Genomic DNA, 16121 nt, shown 5'->3' with positions numbered 1-16121 from the left:
AGAGGAAGGAGTCTCAGTGTGTTTGTGTCTCAGGGTGATGGCGGAGTTTGAACAGCTTCCTGCTCACCTGACGGAGCAGCCACACCACTTTTCCGTGGAGGACCTGTTGAGGGTGAAGAAGGGTCAGCTTATGGCTCAGGCCAGAGCGCTGCTACACTCTGCTATTGACCATGTTGAAAACTGCGAGGTCAGCACGGAAATCTACAAAATACATACAGTATATTTCTATTACAGCATTTTATTTTTGTTCCTTAATCTTCATGATATATCGAGTATATATCTGCTTCCATGGGTTAGTTAGTTTGTGTTATTGTGTGACTTTGGTGTTTTTATGAGGATGAGATTGGATTCACTATACACATAAGCACATTATGTATTTCCTCGGCCTTCTGCAGCAAATAGAGATTCTCAGGTGTGAAAGATCACATATTTGTTTGTTGTTTGAGAGGCTGTTGTCCGTGCACTCGCTGTGGAATCAAACCTCTCTGATCTGAACCATCCTTCTGACTTTCTTCACACAGTTGTGTCTGGCCAGAGGTTTTATCTGTGAGTTCTGCAGAGAAAGAGACATCATCTTTCCTTTTCAGAGTGTCACATGTAAGCGCTGTCCAGGTAAGCACTGACACATGCCAGGGTTGCCACAATGAAAGGGTTTCCCCATAGAAAGGTTGTTTAGTTCGGTTGCTAGTGCTGTTTTTTTCCAATGAGGGCCCAGCTGGGGACAGTCACAGACTGATGACAGGTTTAATGAAAAGCCCGATAGTTTCTGTGATAACAAGACAGACGGATTTGCGAAATTGAGAATTTCAAAACGCTATAAGACAGTTAGAATTTAACTGGGGGTTCAGGGTTAGAATCTAACTGGAGATTAGGGTTTGGGGTCAGGGTTAGAATCTAACTGGAGATTTGAAAGTATGACTACGTCTAAGTTTCCAATCAAGCCAGTCCTGCATTTGTTTGACACATCCACACCCCAATCGCCCCCTTAGGCAAAAATCTGGCACTCCTATACTACATCTTACTTCCTGCCTTGCAAGCAGGTACGTGATTATTGTAGTTAAAAGATGATCAACTGTATTAATTTTGCTTCTTGTTTTACAGTGTGCAGGGCCTGCTTTCACAAATGCTGCTTTGTGGAAAAGAAGTGTCCCAAATGTGCACGGATCCAATCACGGAAAAAATGTCAAGGATTTGTGAAGTGACATCTGAACCGCTGCAGCTATGATTCATCTGCATTACTTTTATCACTGTTTCACATAAAGCACTGATGCATTTCTGTACCCATCCCCTTTTTAAAATCAGGGAATACAAACTCATGTATTCAAATATTTTTATTCTTGTTTCCTGTGGAAATTAAAGAGTGCATTTTTTCTTCAAGCTACAACAGACTTACATGCAAAACCCTTTCAAATTGTCTTTTGTCTTTTCCTTGTTTTTTTTGTATGCTGTTTGTATGGTGTTTCTTAGAGTCACACTGATGGACTGCAGCCATACTCCCTAACTTTGATACCTCAACAATTTGCAAAGACTTCTAAACCAAAGCAGGCTTCTGTCTCTCGGTTTCAGAGACTTGTTTCCTTCACTTCTGGTGACTTTTAAAGAATGAAAATAACAAATGAATAAGTACACTGCAACATCTTAGGATAAATTCTAGAATAATTTTCCCGTCTGGCTTGAGGATTTCTCTCTCTTAGTACTCTCCATATTTCTTTCTGTCTGAGGAGGACTAAGCTCTCTTTCAAGTCATGTGCATGCCACTAAAAAACATTTGATGTAGCTGTATTGTTGTCTGGATGGAAAAAGTAGACATTTAGAGTTGTAGGGTTGAACAGGTTGAGATGACAAAAAGGAAAAAAAGTATGAAAATTAGTCATACATTGGGAGAAATACAGGGGATTTGTGACCCTGGGAAGAAACTGGGAGAGGGTAACCAGGTGCCAAATGGAGGTGAATTTTGCCATTGGCAGGTAAAACTCTCAATCTGCCACGTTGGCTGGTAGCCAATGAGAATTGAGTGACTCAGTTGTTTTTTGCCACTTACTGTTGTTTTTTGCACATTCAACCAAGTCTGTGATTTCCTAGAATTGAGCTAAAAAATGTGGCGGCACATCACTGGGGTGAAGAGGTGGCTAAAACAATCAACCGACAAAAAGATGAGGATTATTCAAAGAAAAGTAAAAGAAGACGTTTTCAAAACCAAGTGGACAGTTGGCGACAATGGCAAGGTTTGTAGCTGATTTACAGGACTTAATCGTAATGACTTGACAACACTTAACTGTGTATTCTTAACAAGTTCAAGAACAATGTTGGTGCTTCCTTTGAGCCAAAACATTGTCTGGTAAAAAGCCTGTGTTGCTGATGGCCAAAAAAGTTAACTTCAGGCCCTGCTTACAACCATATGGTACTAAAATGAAAAACTGCATTCAAACAATGTAGTCTTCAGCAAGTTTAAAGAGGCAAAGTTCATGTGAATGCTACAGTATGGTGTCTTAATTAACAGAGCTAAACCTGAAGTGCCCAACTCATCTCCCAATAGATCATTGTTTGATGGGCTAAATGACCATTTACTTTGTTGTGTATAGTGGGCATCGTCAGACACACAAACAGTTCCCAACAGGTCCCGTGAGATTTAATTTCCCTCTCTATGAACAATGTTTTGCAGCCCATTAGTGGCTCCTAAAGGCAGTGTAATGAACCCCTCTGGACAGGAAGTTTGTTCACACCTGCATGAGTTAGTCAGGTGATGACATCTCGACCAATGAGGTGTCACTGCAATCAGAGGTGTGAAGACAAATAAGTATCAGCATGAACCATTAACATATGATGTAATCATTACTGAACAGTGATGGTTTTTTTCAGTTGATAAGTGGAATTTTAAATAAAAAGAGATTCAATTACCACGTGTAATGTGAGAGGGGTTGCTGCCAGTCACAAATCCACAGAGAATTATTTCCTGACTCTGCAGCTCCTCTCAGCTCTACAGAGTGTTTTTAACTCACTGGTATTTTGGTTTTAAGGCCCAAACCTTTACAGTTTTGGTTCACTCTCACAGCTCTTATAATAGTAATTATAATAATAATTTCATACATTTATAAAGCGCTTTATCATAGACACTCAAAGTGCGTAGTGGGGGACCACACTCTACCACCACCAATATGCCTTACGATGCCAGACGCTCACCTCTCATCAGAGTCCATTTCAGGACTCCCACTGTACCAAAGAGTTTGGTGTTGCTCAGCAGCAAATAGACAGAGACCAGCTGGTGAATAAAGTGGAGGATTTAGCAGATAAAGAGGGTTGTAGTGCTGCTAGAGTACACCAAAATGTACGGAAGGGGCCAATTGAGCAAAGCATTAAATAAGGACACAAAGTATAAGGGCGCCAAATTCCGTGTTAGAAAGCAGGTTGGGGTGGTGGATGGGTCAAACAAACACAGGACTTTCAGCCAGGAGACCGGGGACCATGTCCTGTTTGAAAATAAAAGTAGTGGGTCGTATTTTCTTGGCAATGATAGGGCGGTAATTCATATAATGCTCCTATGGGTCGTATTAGAGGGTAGGAATTAAACAACTATATTGTCATATGCTTTGGAAGACTTGTTGGACCCTTTATTATCCTACTGGTTCTACGTCTGCATCTTTGGTCCTGTAGGGTGGGTGTTTAACATCCAGTGGTGTTCTTTTTTAGTGCTTAACAACAAGACTACACTAGCCAAATTCAATCAGACTGCAATGGAGAGGATATATGATAGGTAGGAAGGCCCGAGGCTTGCTGACTGTTAGGCTATGCTCGCAGGCAGAATAGTTATAAGTCGGCAGGCAATCAAGCAGGGGGCTAGCCGGTAACCTGTTTGACTCCAGAGAAGTATGGAGGATGTATTTATTCATAATCCAAATTGAAAATCCAAAGAGAAAATGAAGCAAGATCAACTTAAAAATATTATTATTTGACTATGCTACTAGGAAAAATCATGGCATAATTGAATGTATAAAAGAAATAGGAATCTGAAAAAGCAAAGTTGAAATGTAAATTGATTTATCTTTTGAATTTTCAATTTCAATTTAACATTTGGCTTTTCAATTTAACATTTGGCTTTTCCCATTTTGATTTAACATTTCACTTTTCGATTTAACATTTGGCTTTTCGATTTAACATTTAGCTTTTCCCATTTTGATTTAACATTTGGCTTTTCCCTTTTTGATTTAACATTTGGCTTTTTGATTTAACATTTAGCTTTTCCCATTTTGATTTAACATTTGGCTTTTCCCATTTTGATTTAACATTTGGCTTTTCGATTTAACATTTGGCTTTTCAATTTAACATTTGGCTTTTCCCATTTTGATTTAACATTTGACTTTTCAATTTAACATTTGGCTTTTCCCATTTTGGAAAACGAGCCATATTTCAGGAAATAAACGTGTCCATGATTATGCGAGAAATTAACTATGTAGAGTTTGAATATGGGCAGTTTTACAAAAATGTATGGCCAATTGCACATTTTCTCCGATGTTGTCAGAAGCTCCAGTCTGACGTGACAACCAGCTGGCGGCGGCCGGGATCACCTCCCTGCCGGCCGGCCAGTGATGCTCACAGACCCCGCTGTCAGCTGGAAGTCTCTTAATAGAATCATGGACAAGTTTATTTCCTGAAATATGGCTCGTTTTCCGCTTGAACACATTGTCTAACAAGACTAAGTTGGAAACCAGAATCTGCTTTAAATACAGCCCTAATCTAGTCCTCACTAACACAGGCCCAATTACAGTAACTACATGAAAACATCACTGTTGTTGCATAAAATGTCGTTTGTATTTAGCGTACAGCATCAGTTTCTATCATCTAATGTGAAACAAGAGGCCAAGCCAACCTGGTAATGAAGCTGCAGCCAGATGCTCCTCAACAGTGCTTCCCAGCAGTCAGCTCCCCCTGCTGTCCATAAGGTGCCTCTGCACCCCTTTTGTTTCAGACACTCCCACCAGCCTTTGGGCCATGCCTCCACTTTTGACATCTGTCAGTGGAAAAGCCAAATGTTAAATCGAAATGGGAAAAGCCAAATGTTAAATCGGAAAGCCAAATGTAAAAACAAAATGGGAAAAGCCAAATGTTAAATTGAAAAGCCAAATGTTAATTCAAAATTGAAAAGCCAAATGTTAAATTGAAAAGCCAAATGTTAATTCGAAATTGAATAGCCAAACAAATTGAAAAGCCAAATGTTAAATCGAAATTGAAAATTCAAAAGATAAATCATTTTACATTTGAACTTTGCTTTTTCCTTTTTCTTTTTTAAATTAAATTATGGCATGATTTTTCCTAGTAGCGTAATAAAATAATAATATTTTTAATTTGATCTTGCTTCATTTTCTCTTTGGACTTTTAATTTGGATTATGAATAAATATATGTATGTATGTATATGTATGACCGTTGGGAAAAGTGTGAGGGTATCTGGTGGCATGTCTGGAAAGTTCCTTAGAACTGCACAGGCCTGGGGGAAGTGAGGGGCTGATGGAACAGAATAAAAACTACTGAGGCAGCTGTGGAGACACTGAGATGGCCGGGCAAGTTCAAACTAGTCAGGCCGTTCTCATCAACCATTCGTACATATAGCTACGACAAGTAAAGCACGGTAATTCATACGTATACATATGTTATATTCCTGTCAGCACTACATAGACTGATGCAGTATAAGACCGGGAAGATCCACGTAGGGAGGAGGTCAGTGTGGATGTTTGAGTCCCAAAACACAGGGCTTTCTAGCCGGAGAGCATACCAATTGCATTCATGAGAATGCTTTGCATCAGATTACACACCCAGTTCCTCTTAAAAATGGACGGGAGAGTGTAATCTAATGTGTCCTCAAATGTAAGAGAAGCTCACTTGTTTCTAGTTGCAACTTAACCCCACCGCTTCAATTTCTTGCTTTGTCACCCAAAACTATGATCTGGGCTCTCCAGTGTGCAGGAATTTTCCCTTTCATTGGGAAAAATTTCCCCCCCAAAAAAAATGCTTATACCTGCTCCAGACTGTTGTCCTGTTGCAGGCAGAACACCAGACGATTGAGAAATAAATTATTATTGAAAGGTTTGTAATAAAATCTGTATCTTCTGCTGTGTTGCATCTCTGGAATCTGAGAAACTTAAAGCGGAATTTGGCTGCTTAATTTACAGTATTTTGAACACCAGCAAACAATGCATAATCTCAGGACCACTGCCCTCCCCCTGTTTTGGCGATGTAAAGTTTAGCCCATTAAGGCAACTACACATCTGGCTTAAGGGCTACTGCTGTACCAAAAACATTCCCTACATGGACAACTTCACTTCCTTCTACCACAGAACTGACCTCTTCAAACATGATTGCCTGAATCATACAGGATCTCGTCTTTTATCCGTGAACATGTTATGTGGCTATTTGTGACCCTCTGCATTACACCAAGATAATCACCGGGAGAAGAGTTAAACTCTGCGTTTGTCTGTGTTGGCTCTGTACATTTCCTCATTTCCTACAGCATTCAGTTTGTAAAAGATCTCCCAACTTAACCAGGCAGGTAAAAATCCTGCAATGGAAATTAAAATGTCTGCTGTTATTTTGGTGAAAGTAACTCAAAAGTAACGCAAAAGTAGTGTAAAGCATTGCAATTCAGAGACAGTAATATTGTAATAATACTAATTACTCTCAAATGACAAAAACTAGTAAGCTATAATATATTACATTTTAGAAGTAACTTGCCCAACAGATCTGAACAGGACGCTGATTGGCTGGGCCTCGGTGGCATGTAAATATAATTGACTTAGCATAAGTCATGTAGCCCATTGGTTTGTGGACTTTTAAAGCTAGGAGTTTTCATTTTGCAACTTGCTATTTTGGGGCCAGAAATGACCATATTGGGACAAGAGTGTGGAATTAGGAAGAATGCTGCATCTTAGCCACCATTGTGTATTGTTTCAATGGCGCTGCACTAAGCTAAACGCTAGAGAGGGAACGTCGCAGATTTTTTAACGGTTGATGCGATTCATCCAGCAGACTTTTGCCGGCAGGTAAACATGGATCTCCGTGCCAATTGGTGGTATTGCTACGGAAAAAGTATGCAGGGCAAAACTCTGGTAAGCGCAGATTACGTCTAACCATGTGTCCTGCTAATTTAAATAGCTCACATTACTGTATTGTGTGAACAGTAATCTTCATTCAACATTGTAAGTGGCATTTTCTTTTCGGGGATGCAAATGTTTCACCAAAACAAGTTGCTTCCCGAGATTATTTTGGAGAGCCTCCATCGCTGAATCCTGAGCTTAGCGCCTCCCGAAACAATTGTGATTGGGTTAAAGGAATGCAAAGAACCCAGAGTGTTTTTTTCTCCTATCCAAGAATGTATCAGTGGTGTAGCCAGACTTTACTCCACAGGGCTGTAGAGATAGAGCTGGCAATGTGAGACTACTGTTTTAGTAACTTTACAAGGACTGTGCAAGACATTAATAGGACAAAGGAAACAAAACAAGGGTAAAGAATAATAATAGAGAGATTGGATAGAGAGACAGTGGGAGAAGCAGGGTTACAGAGAAAGTGATGAAGATGATGGTGGGATGTGCAGAGTGAGGGAGGAGGGGCATCAGCGTCAAACAGAGACTGAGAAAGACGAGGGGACGAAGAGAATGTGAGAGAGATAATTCAGTTACATGACTCAGGTTTGTTCAGAAAGCTGCCAGAGCTGCAGCTATCTGCAGATCTCTGCAGATGGAGGTTGAGGAAGGAGCCCAGCTCTGCTTTCCACAGTTCCCAAACACCTCCTGCAGGAAGCCCTTGTCTCCTTGGCCCGAGACAGTTACCATTGTGCTGTACTCCATGTCTCTGATTACTGTGGCTCTCAACCTGCTCATCATCATCTCAATCTCCCACTTCAGGCAGATATTAACTTCTTTGCTTCTCTCTACAGGAATTGTAACTTAAAAATGTGAACAGCTGCTGTACATTTAGAAGAATTGTCTATTGTCTATATGTCTATTGAATTTTTATTCAAAATCATGTGTATTTTTATTTTTTTTATTTTGAATACTATTTCTGGGTTGTTTTATTACTCTTGTTGGTTTACTGTTGCGTTTCTCTTTCCCTCCAGGCAGCTCCACACATCCACCAACATCCTCCTCCTCTCTCTGGCTGTCTCAGACCTTCTAGTGGGCCTCGTGCTGATGCCTGTAGAAGTTCTCAGAAAAACATCCTGCTGGTTTCTTGGTGACTTTGTGTGTGCTACGTATACTATTGTTGGAACCCTCATTACCTCAGCCTCAATAGGTACCATAGTGCTCATATCAGTTGACCGTTATGTGGCTATTTGTGACCCTCTGCATTACACCACTAAAGTCACCGGGAGGAGAGTTCAATTCTGTGTTTATCTGTGTTGGCTCTGTTCTTTTTCCTACAGCTTATTATTTTTAAAAGATCTCCCGACTCAACCAGGGAGGTATAAATCTTGCTACGGAGCATGTGTGTTTTATGTTGACAATAACTTAGGGACTGTTGAGCTTGTATTGACCTTTTTTCTTCCAGTTATTGTCATCGTAGCTCTATATCTGAGAATATTTGCTGTGGCTGTGTCTCAGGCTCGTGCCATGCGCTCTCACATTACAGCTGTCACACTCCAGCTTTCAGTGTCTCCACAGGTAAAGAAATCAGAGCTGAAAGCAGCCAGGAATCTTGGTGTTCTTGTACTTGTGTTTCTAATGTGTTTCGCCCCATATTACGGTGTCATTATTGCAGATCCCCAGTTGATAATTGAATCATTTGCATCCTTTGCAGTCCATCTGTATTATTCTAACTCTTGTCTAAACCCTGTGATCTATGCCTTGTTTTACCCCTGGTTTAGAAAATCAGTTAAACTCATTGTTACTCTTCAGATACTGCAGCCTGGCTCCTGTGATACCAACATGCTGTAGAGAGGCTGTGGAGGGGCTCAGATCAGACTTGGTCTAAGGATTTAATGAATATGTTCCTGCTGTTCAGTGAGTAAAATATCAAACACAGAACATGAACATATACTTTCCTGTCTTTAAGTCTAAATTGTGTATGATCAACAATTGAAAGACCTGTGCTTCAGCTTTATCTTGTTGTGTATTTTGTCTCTCTGATGCTGCTGCATTTAAAGAAAAAGTCATAAGCACCATATACTGTTTCTAGGTAATCACCCAGTTTAATGCAAGATTTAAATTCACACATGTATGAAACTTATGAAAAGTCCTTTGTTCCCAGGGAACCTTTTATTCTTTGTGATAGGAAATATTTTAACCCTACACAACAACAAAATACTCTCCTAAACAGCACCACTTTCATGTATATGTATGTATTCAATATAGAAAAATATCAGCTGTTGTTTTTCTGATAAAATTGTCAGTACAACAACATCATCTTCCCTTTCAGCTTAGGAACAGAAGTTGTTTTAATCATTTCATTTAAGTGCCATTCATATTTGATTCCTGTATAAAATGTCTTGTCTCAACACAAGTTTTTTAAGCACTATGAAGTCTTTTTAGGCAAGAAGTTAACAGATTATTTGAAAAGACAGGATTATCTACAGTTCATCAAATAATTGCTGCTACATTTCCAGGGAAACATGTACAGTGTGATCATAGGACAGAGAAAATTAAAGTTTTACAAACTATGTGGAATCTGATGGGTTGCAATTTAAATCAGATTTGATGTCATTCATTCTATTTAACATAGCATGGTGATTTGTTGTAAAGTAGCATGAAATATGATAATAAATTAGACTCATTCATAATGTAATGTCAAGTCTTTTTATTGATTTTTTTACACTAAGTGATGTGATTTGGACTGGTCCACAAAAATGACAAGAGACATTAATGACCTGGTGAAAACTCTATACAAAATTAAAACAAACTTCAGTAACAAACTTCACGTAATGTGACATCATCCAGAAAGGTCGTGTCTGGGGTTAAGGTCAGGATGGACGGATTAATTAGGGTCAGAGGGAGAAACTAGGGTTAGGGTTAAGCACGCAAAGATGATGAAAAAGTATTTTGATTGGCAGAGGTGAACATAGGCTCCTCTGATACCTGCGAGATGACTGTTAATATAACTTTTAGGCATGTGTTGACCAGCAGCTGAGGATTCAGATGATATGATCAAGAATGACTTGCCTGGACACTAAACCAAAAAAATAATATAATAACAAATGACATACACACACATAATAAGTTATTATGTACGTAGAGAATGTGTGTGACAAGGACAGGTACTTGGGTAAAAAGTATGTAATGCAGGACTCGGTCGAGACCAACTAGAATATTTGGCGAGACCTATGGCCAAGTCCGAAACAAGTCTGAGTCCAATTACCAATGAGTCCAAGACAAGTCCAGATTCTAACAATGCAAGGTGTGTGTCTGATAAGATGGTGTCAAATGTTCACCCACATCCCAAAAGTTACTACTTAAGTATACAAAAGTAATAGTATGGAAATATGTTGGTGTACAAGCACACACTGTGTCTTAGCACAGAGCTTCCAGTGCTGCACAAAAAGTGCCACTTAAATTCGGGGCTGACGTTTTCCATGCAACAATTATTGTTCAGTGTAGTTATTCATGAAGTGCTCTGCTGACTTGCCAGAAGATGGAGCTGTTGACTTGTATTTTGCAGGTTAGAAATGAAGTAAAGCAATTGTGATGACAAGATGAATAGTGGTGTAGTCAAGTCAACCTTTGTTGAGTCCAAGACCAGCACTAGTCAAGACTGAGTCCAAATGAGAGACAGAAAAACAGAATCCTCTTCAAGACCACTTAGATGCTTGTTCATAATGTATGTGATGCAAGAGACACTATATCTTTTATTTTAAGATAATCATTTTGCATTATTTTTGGTAATGATCCAAAAGCAAGTGCAGTGTAACAACACTGTAGGATCAAATGAGGCTATAGACAGGTGTCACAGGTGTCCCTAAAAAAATACAAATGTTCCCATTTGTGAAACTTATCACTTGTCTTGAAGAATCCACAGTACAAAGTGCTCAGTGACATTGTGTCTGTGGCCGAAATCAAAAAAAGCTCTCGCTGCTCGGCCCCTAATAATACAGGCAAAAACAATATTTATCATCATATATAATTATCATCAAGGGATTTATAGGAAATTTCCTCAGCTATATAAGGTATATCAAATGTGGCAAACCGCACTCATCCCAGAGCTGAGAAATATAGTACACCCAAAAGTTAGTGAAAGAGCAAGACACTCCAATGGAGTTACCCACTGAAGAAACAGCTACCATGGAAACAATGTTTGGTAACACTTTATTTGAAGTTTTCTACATAAGAGTGACATGACACTGTCATGAACACATTACACTGTCATGACACAGTCATGACACATGAACCCTAACCACCCTAACCCTAACCCTAACCATGACCATAACTTGTCATGACAAAACCGAATGACACTTACTAAAAGAAGCATTATGTCATAAACGTTTATGACTTGTTTATGATGTTTTATGACATGTTCATGACAGTATCATTTCACTCTTATGTAGAAAACTTCAAGGAAAGTGTACCCAATGTTTTTTGCACTTCATCAAAGGACCAAAAATGTAGTGTATTTAGCAAAATTGTGATAAGATGTATGTGGGTACACGTAACATACACCACAAGGATGTGAGCACAATAGTAGCATCAGACATAATGATGACATAGTCTTTATTAAGTGTGACTGAATCAAACTGACACTCCAAAATCCACTATGAAAACTAAAGATCAAGATGAAAGAGTAACATCAATATTGAACAGGCTGGCCTGTTTTGTAGCTCACTTGAACAAATCAAGCTAAAAGAGGCGAAAAAAACAGCAAACATTTATAAGATAGTTCAGTAAAATAGGTCAAACTATGTTAAGCCAAATGAAGCTATGGACTCGTGTGCAGAAAGGGTTCTTAAGCAGGAAGAGGTGTAAAATTATAAATACATGGTCTATAATCAGAACCATATGAACTGTTAATTATTTAAATCTTCTCAATTAAAATATCTTTGATTTTGTGTCTCCAATCCCCACATAAGCATAATGCCAGAGTACACAGTGGCATGTTAACCTAGGACACAAACTGATGAGCTGATCATTTCAGACAGGTGTGTTGATGCTCTGAAACATCTAAATGCAGGGAAGGTTTCCAAATCACAATGGCTGATTATGTATCAGATGGGACATTGTGAACTCGCAATCTTCAGGTCCGAAGGCAAACACTGATCTCAGTGAACTATTGTCCAGGTGATGACTCCTCTAGCCGAGTCAGTCTAGAGTCAGCTTGGGTTGACTCAATAACATGACTTTCCTTAACTGGAACTTAACTAATTGTTAATGCAGTTTTTAGAAAGACTCGATTTCAGAGACGAATTCTCTGTTTGCGTGTAAACGAAGGGCACAAACGAAGGGAAATGTCTCCGGTTTTCAAAATAATCATGTACGTGTAAACAGGGCCTCAGGGAGCTATTATCTGATGATGTCAGAGGAGCAGGAGCAGACTTGCATGAAAATGCGGAATTTAAAGCTGCTGTACATTTTTATATTTCATATTGGAAAATTCTGAGAATGTGTGTACTTGGTTAAGACAACAGAGATGCCTGTAATTTATTTTCAAAAAGATCAATAAATGCCAAACTGATGTTTAAAGATGCTCTATTTTGCATTGACTGCAATGCGTAGATGACACAATTCAAACGATGAAAAGATGAATTCTGAATGATCTTGAATGAATGAATCTTGAAATGATCTTCAAATGTTGTGAATTTTTCCATGAACACCAAATATTTAGTTTGGAAGAAATTGCAGTACTGTATGCAGTAAAACGTTTTAATGCATTGTGGGCTAACTTTTTGATGAATCAAAAATTTGAATGTAGAATTTGTGGAAGACAGTCTGGAGATGAAGTTGCCCAAATGTGGTGTTAATTAAAACTAAATGTGGGAGGGGATAGGTTCAAGAAGTTTTGCAGGTTTTGCAAAAAGTAGTGTGATGGACTTCAAAATTGCCACTAGGTAAAAGCAGAGTACAGTTTCTGCTCTATTGGGGCTACAGTTTGGCGTACGTTGTGACATTGTAGCATGTATGGCTGATTTGTTATGAATTTTTTAAGTTTAGAATTTTAAATGGCTGTTGTAGCGCCACCATCAGGACTATTAGCACAGAAATCGCACTGATTGTGTTTGACATAGGACTGGACTTATGTGCAAAGTTTGGTGAGCTTTCATGCATGGGAATATGGATTTCATAGAAAGAAGAAGAAGAATAATATAATACAGGCAGCTGTAAGGAATGTAAGGACTATGATGACACCAAAGACATCAGCAGAATGGCAGAATTTTTCTTTCAACAAAACTGCCCAAACATTAACACGAATGCATGAATATACGTTGCATGGAACCATAATGATGCCAGCAAAGCAGGAAGTAAGATGACGAAGTATAAGAGCACCAGATTTCAGCGTGAGGAATTACAACAGTAACACGCTGCTCCACCATTGATGCTCCAGTATTAATATCTAATAATGTCGCAGGACACATTATGGCTTTTACTCCACTGCTTTGAGTACATTTTACTGATAATACTTCTGTACTTTTACTGAAGCACTGCAGACATTTGAATGCTGGACTTTAACTTGTAGTGTTCTTACATTGTTGTACTTTTACTTAAGATATCAGAGTAGTGCTTCCATCACTGGCAAAAAGTCAGTAAAATGTTCTTCAGTCACTTCAAAGCAGGTCCAACACAGAGAACACAACAGCATCATTAACTTTATTCTGTTATTTCTATTGACTGTCCTCTCCTTAACTTCCTTCCTTACTTCCTTCCTTCCTTCCTTCCTTCCTTCCTTCCTTCCTTCCTTCCTTCCTTCCTTCCTCCTGTTCCTCTCTCCTTCAGGAGCTGTAGGATCAGCTGATGGGCATCAAGATGCTGCTGACAGCCTGCAGATTATCTGGAAGGTACACAGAACAACTATGTTTATATATCTTTCACGACCTTTGGTTTAAATATTATGTTGTAGTACTGTACTTGTTTAGAGATTGTGAACTACAGTAACAAGGCCACTGAGTGTAGGATTTAAAAACAGTTCAACATTGTCGCCATCCAGTGGCAGCATCGAAAAAAGATCCTTTATTCTGTTATTTCTCTTGACTGTCCTCTCTGGCCACTTCTTCCTTCCTTCCTTCCTTCCTTCTTTCCTTCCTCCTGTTCCTCTCTCCTTCAGGAGCTGCAGGATCAGCTGATGGGCATCAAGAAGCTGCTGACCATGGGCGATTTTAGACCCTTTTTAGGGGAGCTCACCCTAAATTTCATCTCAGCCCCCCTATAAATTATAATTATTATTATAATTATATTTTTAATAGATTTTAGTGCTTCAACTGAGAGTGTGTGAACTTGTAGTTTTGGCAAATCGGAGGTGGTTGTGCCTTTGGCTGAGTCTCTATCTAATGGTTTGACGATTGTGAAGTTTAACGTTGGTAATCCCCAGGGAAGAAGTTGGTAATTTCATGGTGCAGATTAAAACCAAAATTGAAACGTAAGCAACTAAAATTGGTGAATGTTAGAACATTGTGTCAAATTGGTCGTTATCACTGTGACTTATAAAGTGTCTGGTTTAGTTCCATCATAGTGGTAGTAGTGTCAACATACGTTAGCTGACGTTGTTGTTCAGTAGTTAGCTCAGAGATTATCCGCTAATGAAATCATTCATTTATCAGGGGCGGTTAACACTTTTGCATACACCATATCTGTGTCACATTCCCATTAGGGGCTGAGCCCCCCCCTAAAGGTCTGATCCTAGAATCACCCTGCTGCTGACATCCTGCAGATTATCTGGAAGGTACACAGAACAATTATGTTTATATATATTACACATTTGGATGAAATATTATGTTGTAGCACTGTACTTGTTTAGAGATTGTGAACTACAGTAACAAGGCCACTGAGTGTAGGATTTAAAAACAGTTCAGCTTTATCTTGTTGTGTATTTTGTCTCTCTGACACTGCTGCATTTAAAGAAAGAGTCATAAGCACCATATACTGTTTTTTAGGTAATCAACCAGTTTAATGCAAGCTTTAAATTCACAGCATTGGATTCACTATACACATAAGCACATTATGTATTTCCTCGGCCTTCTGCAGCAAATAGAGATTCTCAGGTGTGAAAGATCACATATTTGTTTGTTGTTTGAGAGGCTGTTGTCCGTGCACTCGCTGTGGAATCAAACCTCTCTGATCTGAACCATCCTTCTGACTTTCTTCACACAGTTGTGTCTGGCCAGAGGTTTTATCTGTGAGTTCTGCAGAGAAAGAGACATCATCTTTCCTTTTCAGAGTGTCACATGTAAGCGCTGTCCAGGTAAGCACTGACACATGCCAGGGTTGCCACAATGAAAGGGTTTCCCCATAGAAAGGTTGTTTAGTTCGGTGGCTAGTGCTGTTTTTTTCCAATGAGGGCCCAGCTGGGGACAGTCACAGACTGATGACAGGTTTAATGAAAAGCCCGATAGTTTCTGTGATAACAAGACATAGACGGATTTGCGAAATTGAGAATTTCAAAACGCTATAAGACAGTTAGAATTTAACTGGGGGTTTAGGGTTAAAATCTAACTGGATATTAGGGTTAGGGGTCAGGGTGAGAATCTAACTGGAGATTAGGGTTTGGGGTCAGGGTTAGAATCTAACTGGAGATTTGAAAGTATGACTACGTCTAAGTTTCCAATCAAGCCAGTCCTGCATTTGTTTGACACATCCACACCCCAATCGCCCCCTTAGGCAAAAATCTGGCACTCCTATACTACATCTTACTTCCTGCCTTGCAAGCAGGTACGTGATTATTGTAGTTAAAAGATGATCAACTGTATTAATTTTGCTTCTTGTTTTACAGTGTGCAGGGCCTGCTTTCACAAATGCTGCTTTGTGGAAAAGAAGTGTCCCAAATGTGCACGGATCGAATCACGGAAAAAATGTCAAGGATTTGTGAAGTGACATCTGAACCGCTGCAGCTATGATTCATCTGCATTACTTTTATCACTGTTTCACATAAAGCACTGATGCATTTCTGTACCCATCCCCTTTTTAAAATCAGGGAATACAAACTCATGTATTCAAATATTTTTATT

At 39.2% G+C, this 16121-nt stretch overlaps 1 protein-coding gene and 2 long non-coding RNA genes across 3 annotated transcripts; 2 read left to right on the top strand and 1 right to left on the bottom strand.

The window, feature by feature from the left end:
- Positions 1-49: 49 nt before the first annotated feature.
- On the bottom strand, positions 50-15284 carry LOC116045868. Its single transcript, XR_004104024.2, has 3 exons — positions 15266-15284; positions 9070-9074; positions 50-180 (listed from the first exon to the last, which is right to left on the bottom strand). It is a non-coding gene; the product is annotated as an uncharacterized LOC116045868 (long non-coding RNA).
- LOC116045831 lies at positions 400-1174 on the top strand. Its single transcript, XR_004104019.1, has 2 exons — positions 400-612; positions 1102-1174. It is a non-coding gene; the product is annotated as an uncharacterized LOC116045831 (long non-coding RNA).
- Positions 7651-8951, top strand: LOC116045631 (trace amine-associated receptor 13c-like). Its single transcript, XM_031293640.2, has 2 exons — positions 7651-7890; positions 8103-8951. The coding sequence occupies exons 1-2, from the start codon at positions 7724-7726 to the stop codon at positions 8917-8919; spliced, it is 984 nt and encodes a 327-aa protein (XP_031149500.1). The 5' UTR covers positions 7651-7723; the 3' UTR covers positions 8920-8951.
- Positions 15285-16121: the final 837 nt, after the last annotated feature.

The sequence above is a fragment of the Sander lucioperca genome, chromosome 8 (genome assembly GCF_008315115.2).
Source record: "Sander lucioperca isolate FBNREF2018 chromosome 8, SLUC_FBN_1.2, whole genome shotgun sequence".
NCBI classification, from domain to species: Eukaryota; Metazoa; Chordata; class Actinopteri; order Perciformes; family Percidae; genus Sander; species Sander lucioperca.
The sequence above is the reverse complement of the archived record's forward strand: the minus strand, read 5'-3'. Positions and strand labels throughout refer to the sequence as shown.

What these genes read in the sequence shown, in the direction of transcription:
- LOC116045631 (XM_031293640.2), top strand. Translation starts at nt 7,724, where the DNA reads ATGGAGGTTGAGGAAGGAGCCCAGCTCTGCTTTCCACAGTTCCCAAAC. An exon ending in ATCTCAATCTCCCACTTCAG is followed by an intron (nt 7,891 to 8,102) that starts GCAGATATTAAC and finishes CTTTCCCTCCAG; the next exon opens with GCAGCTCCACACATCCACCA.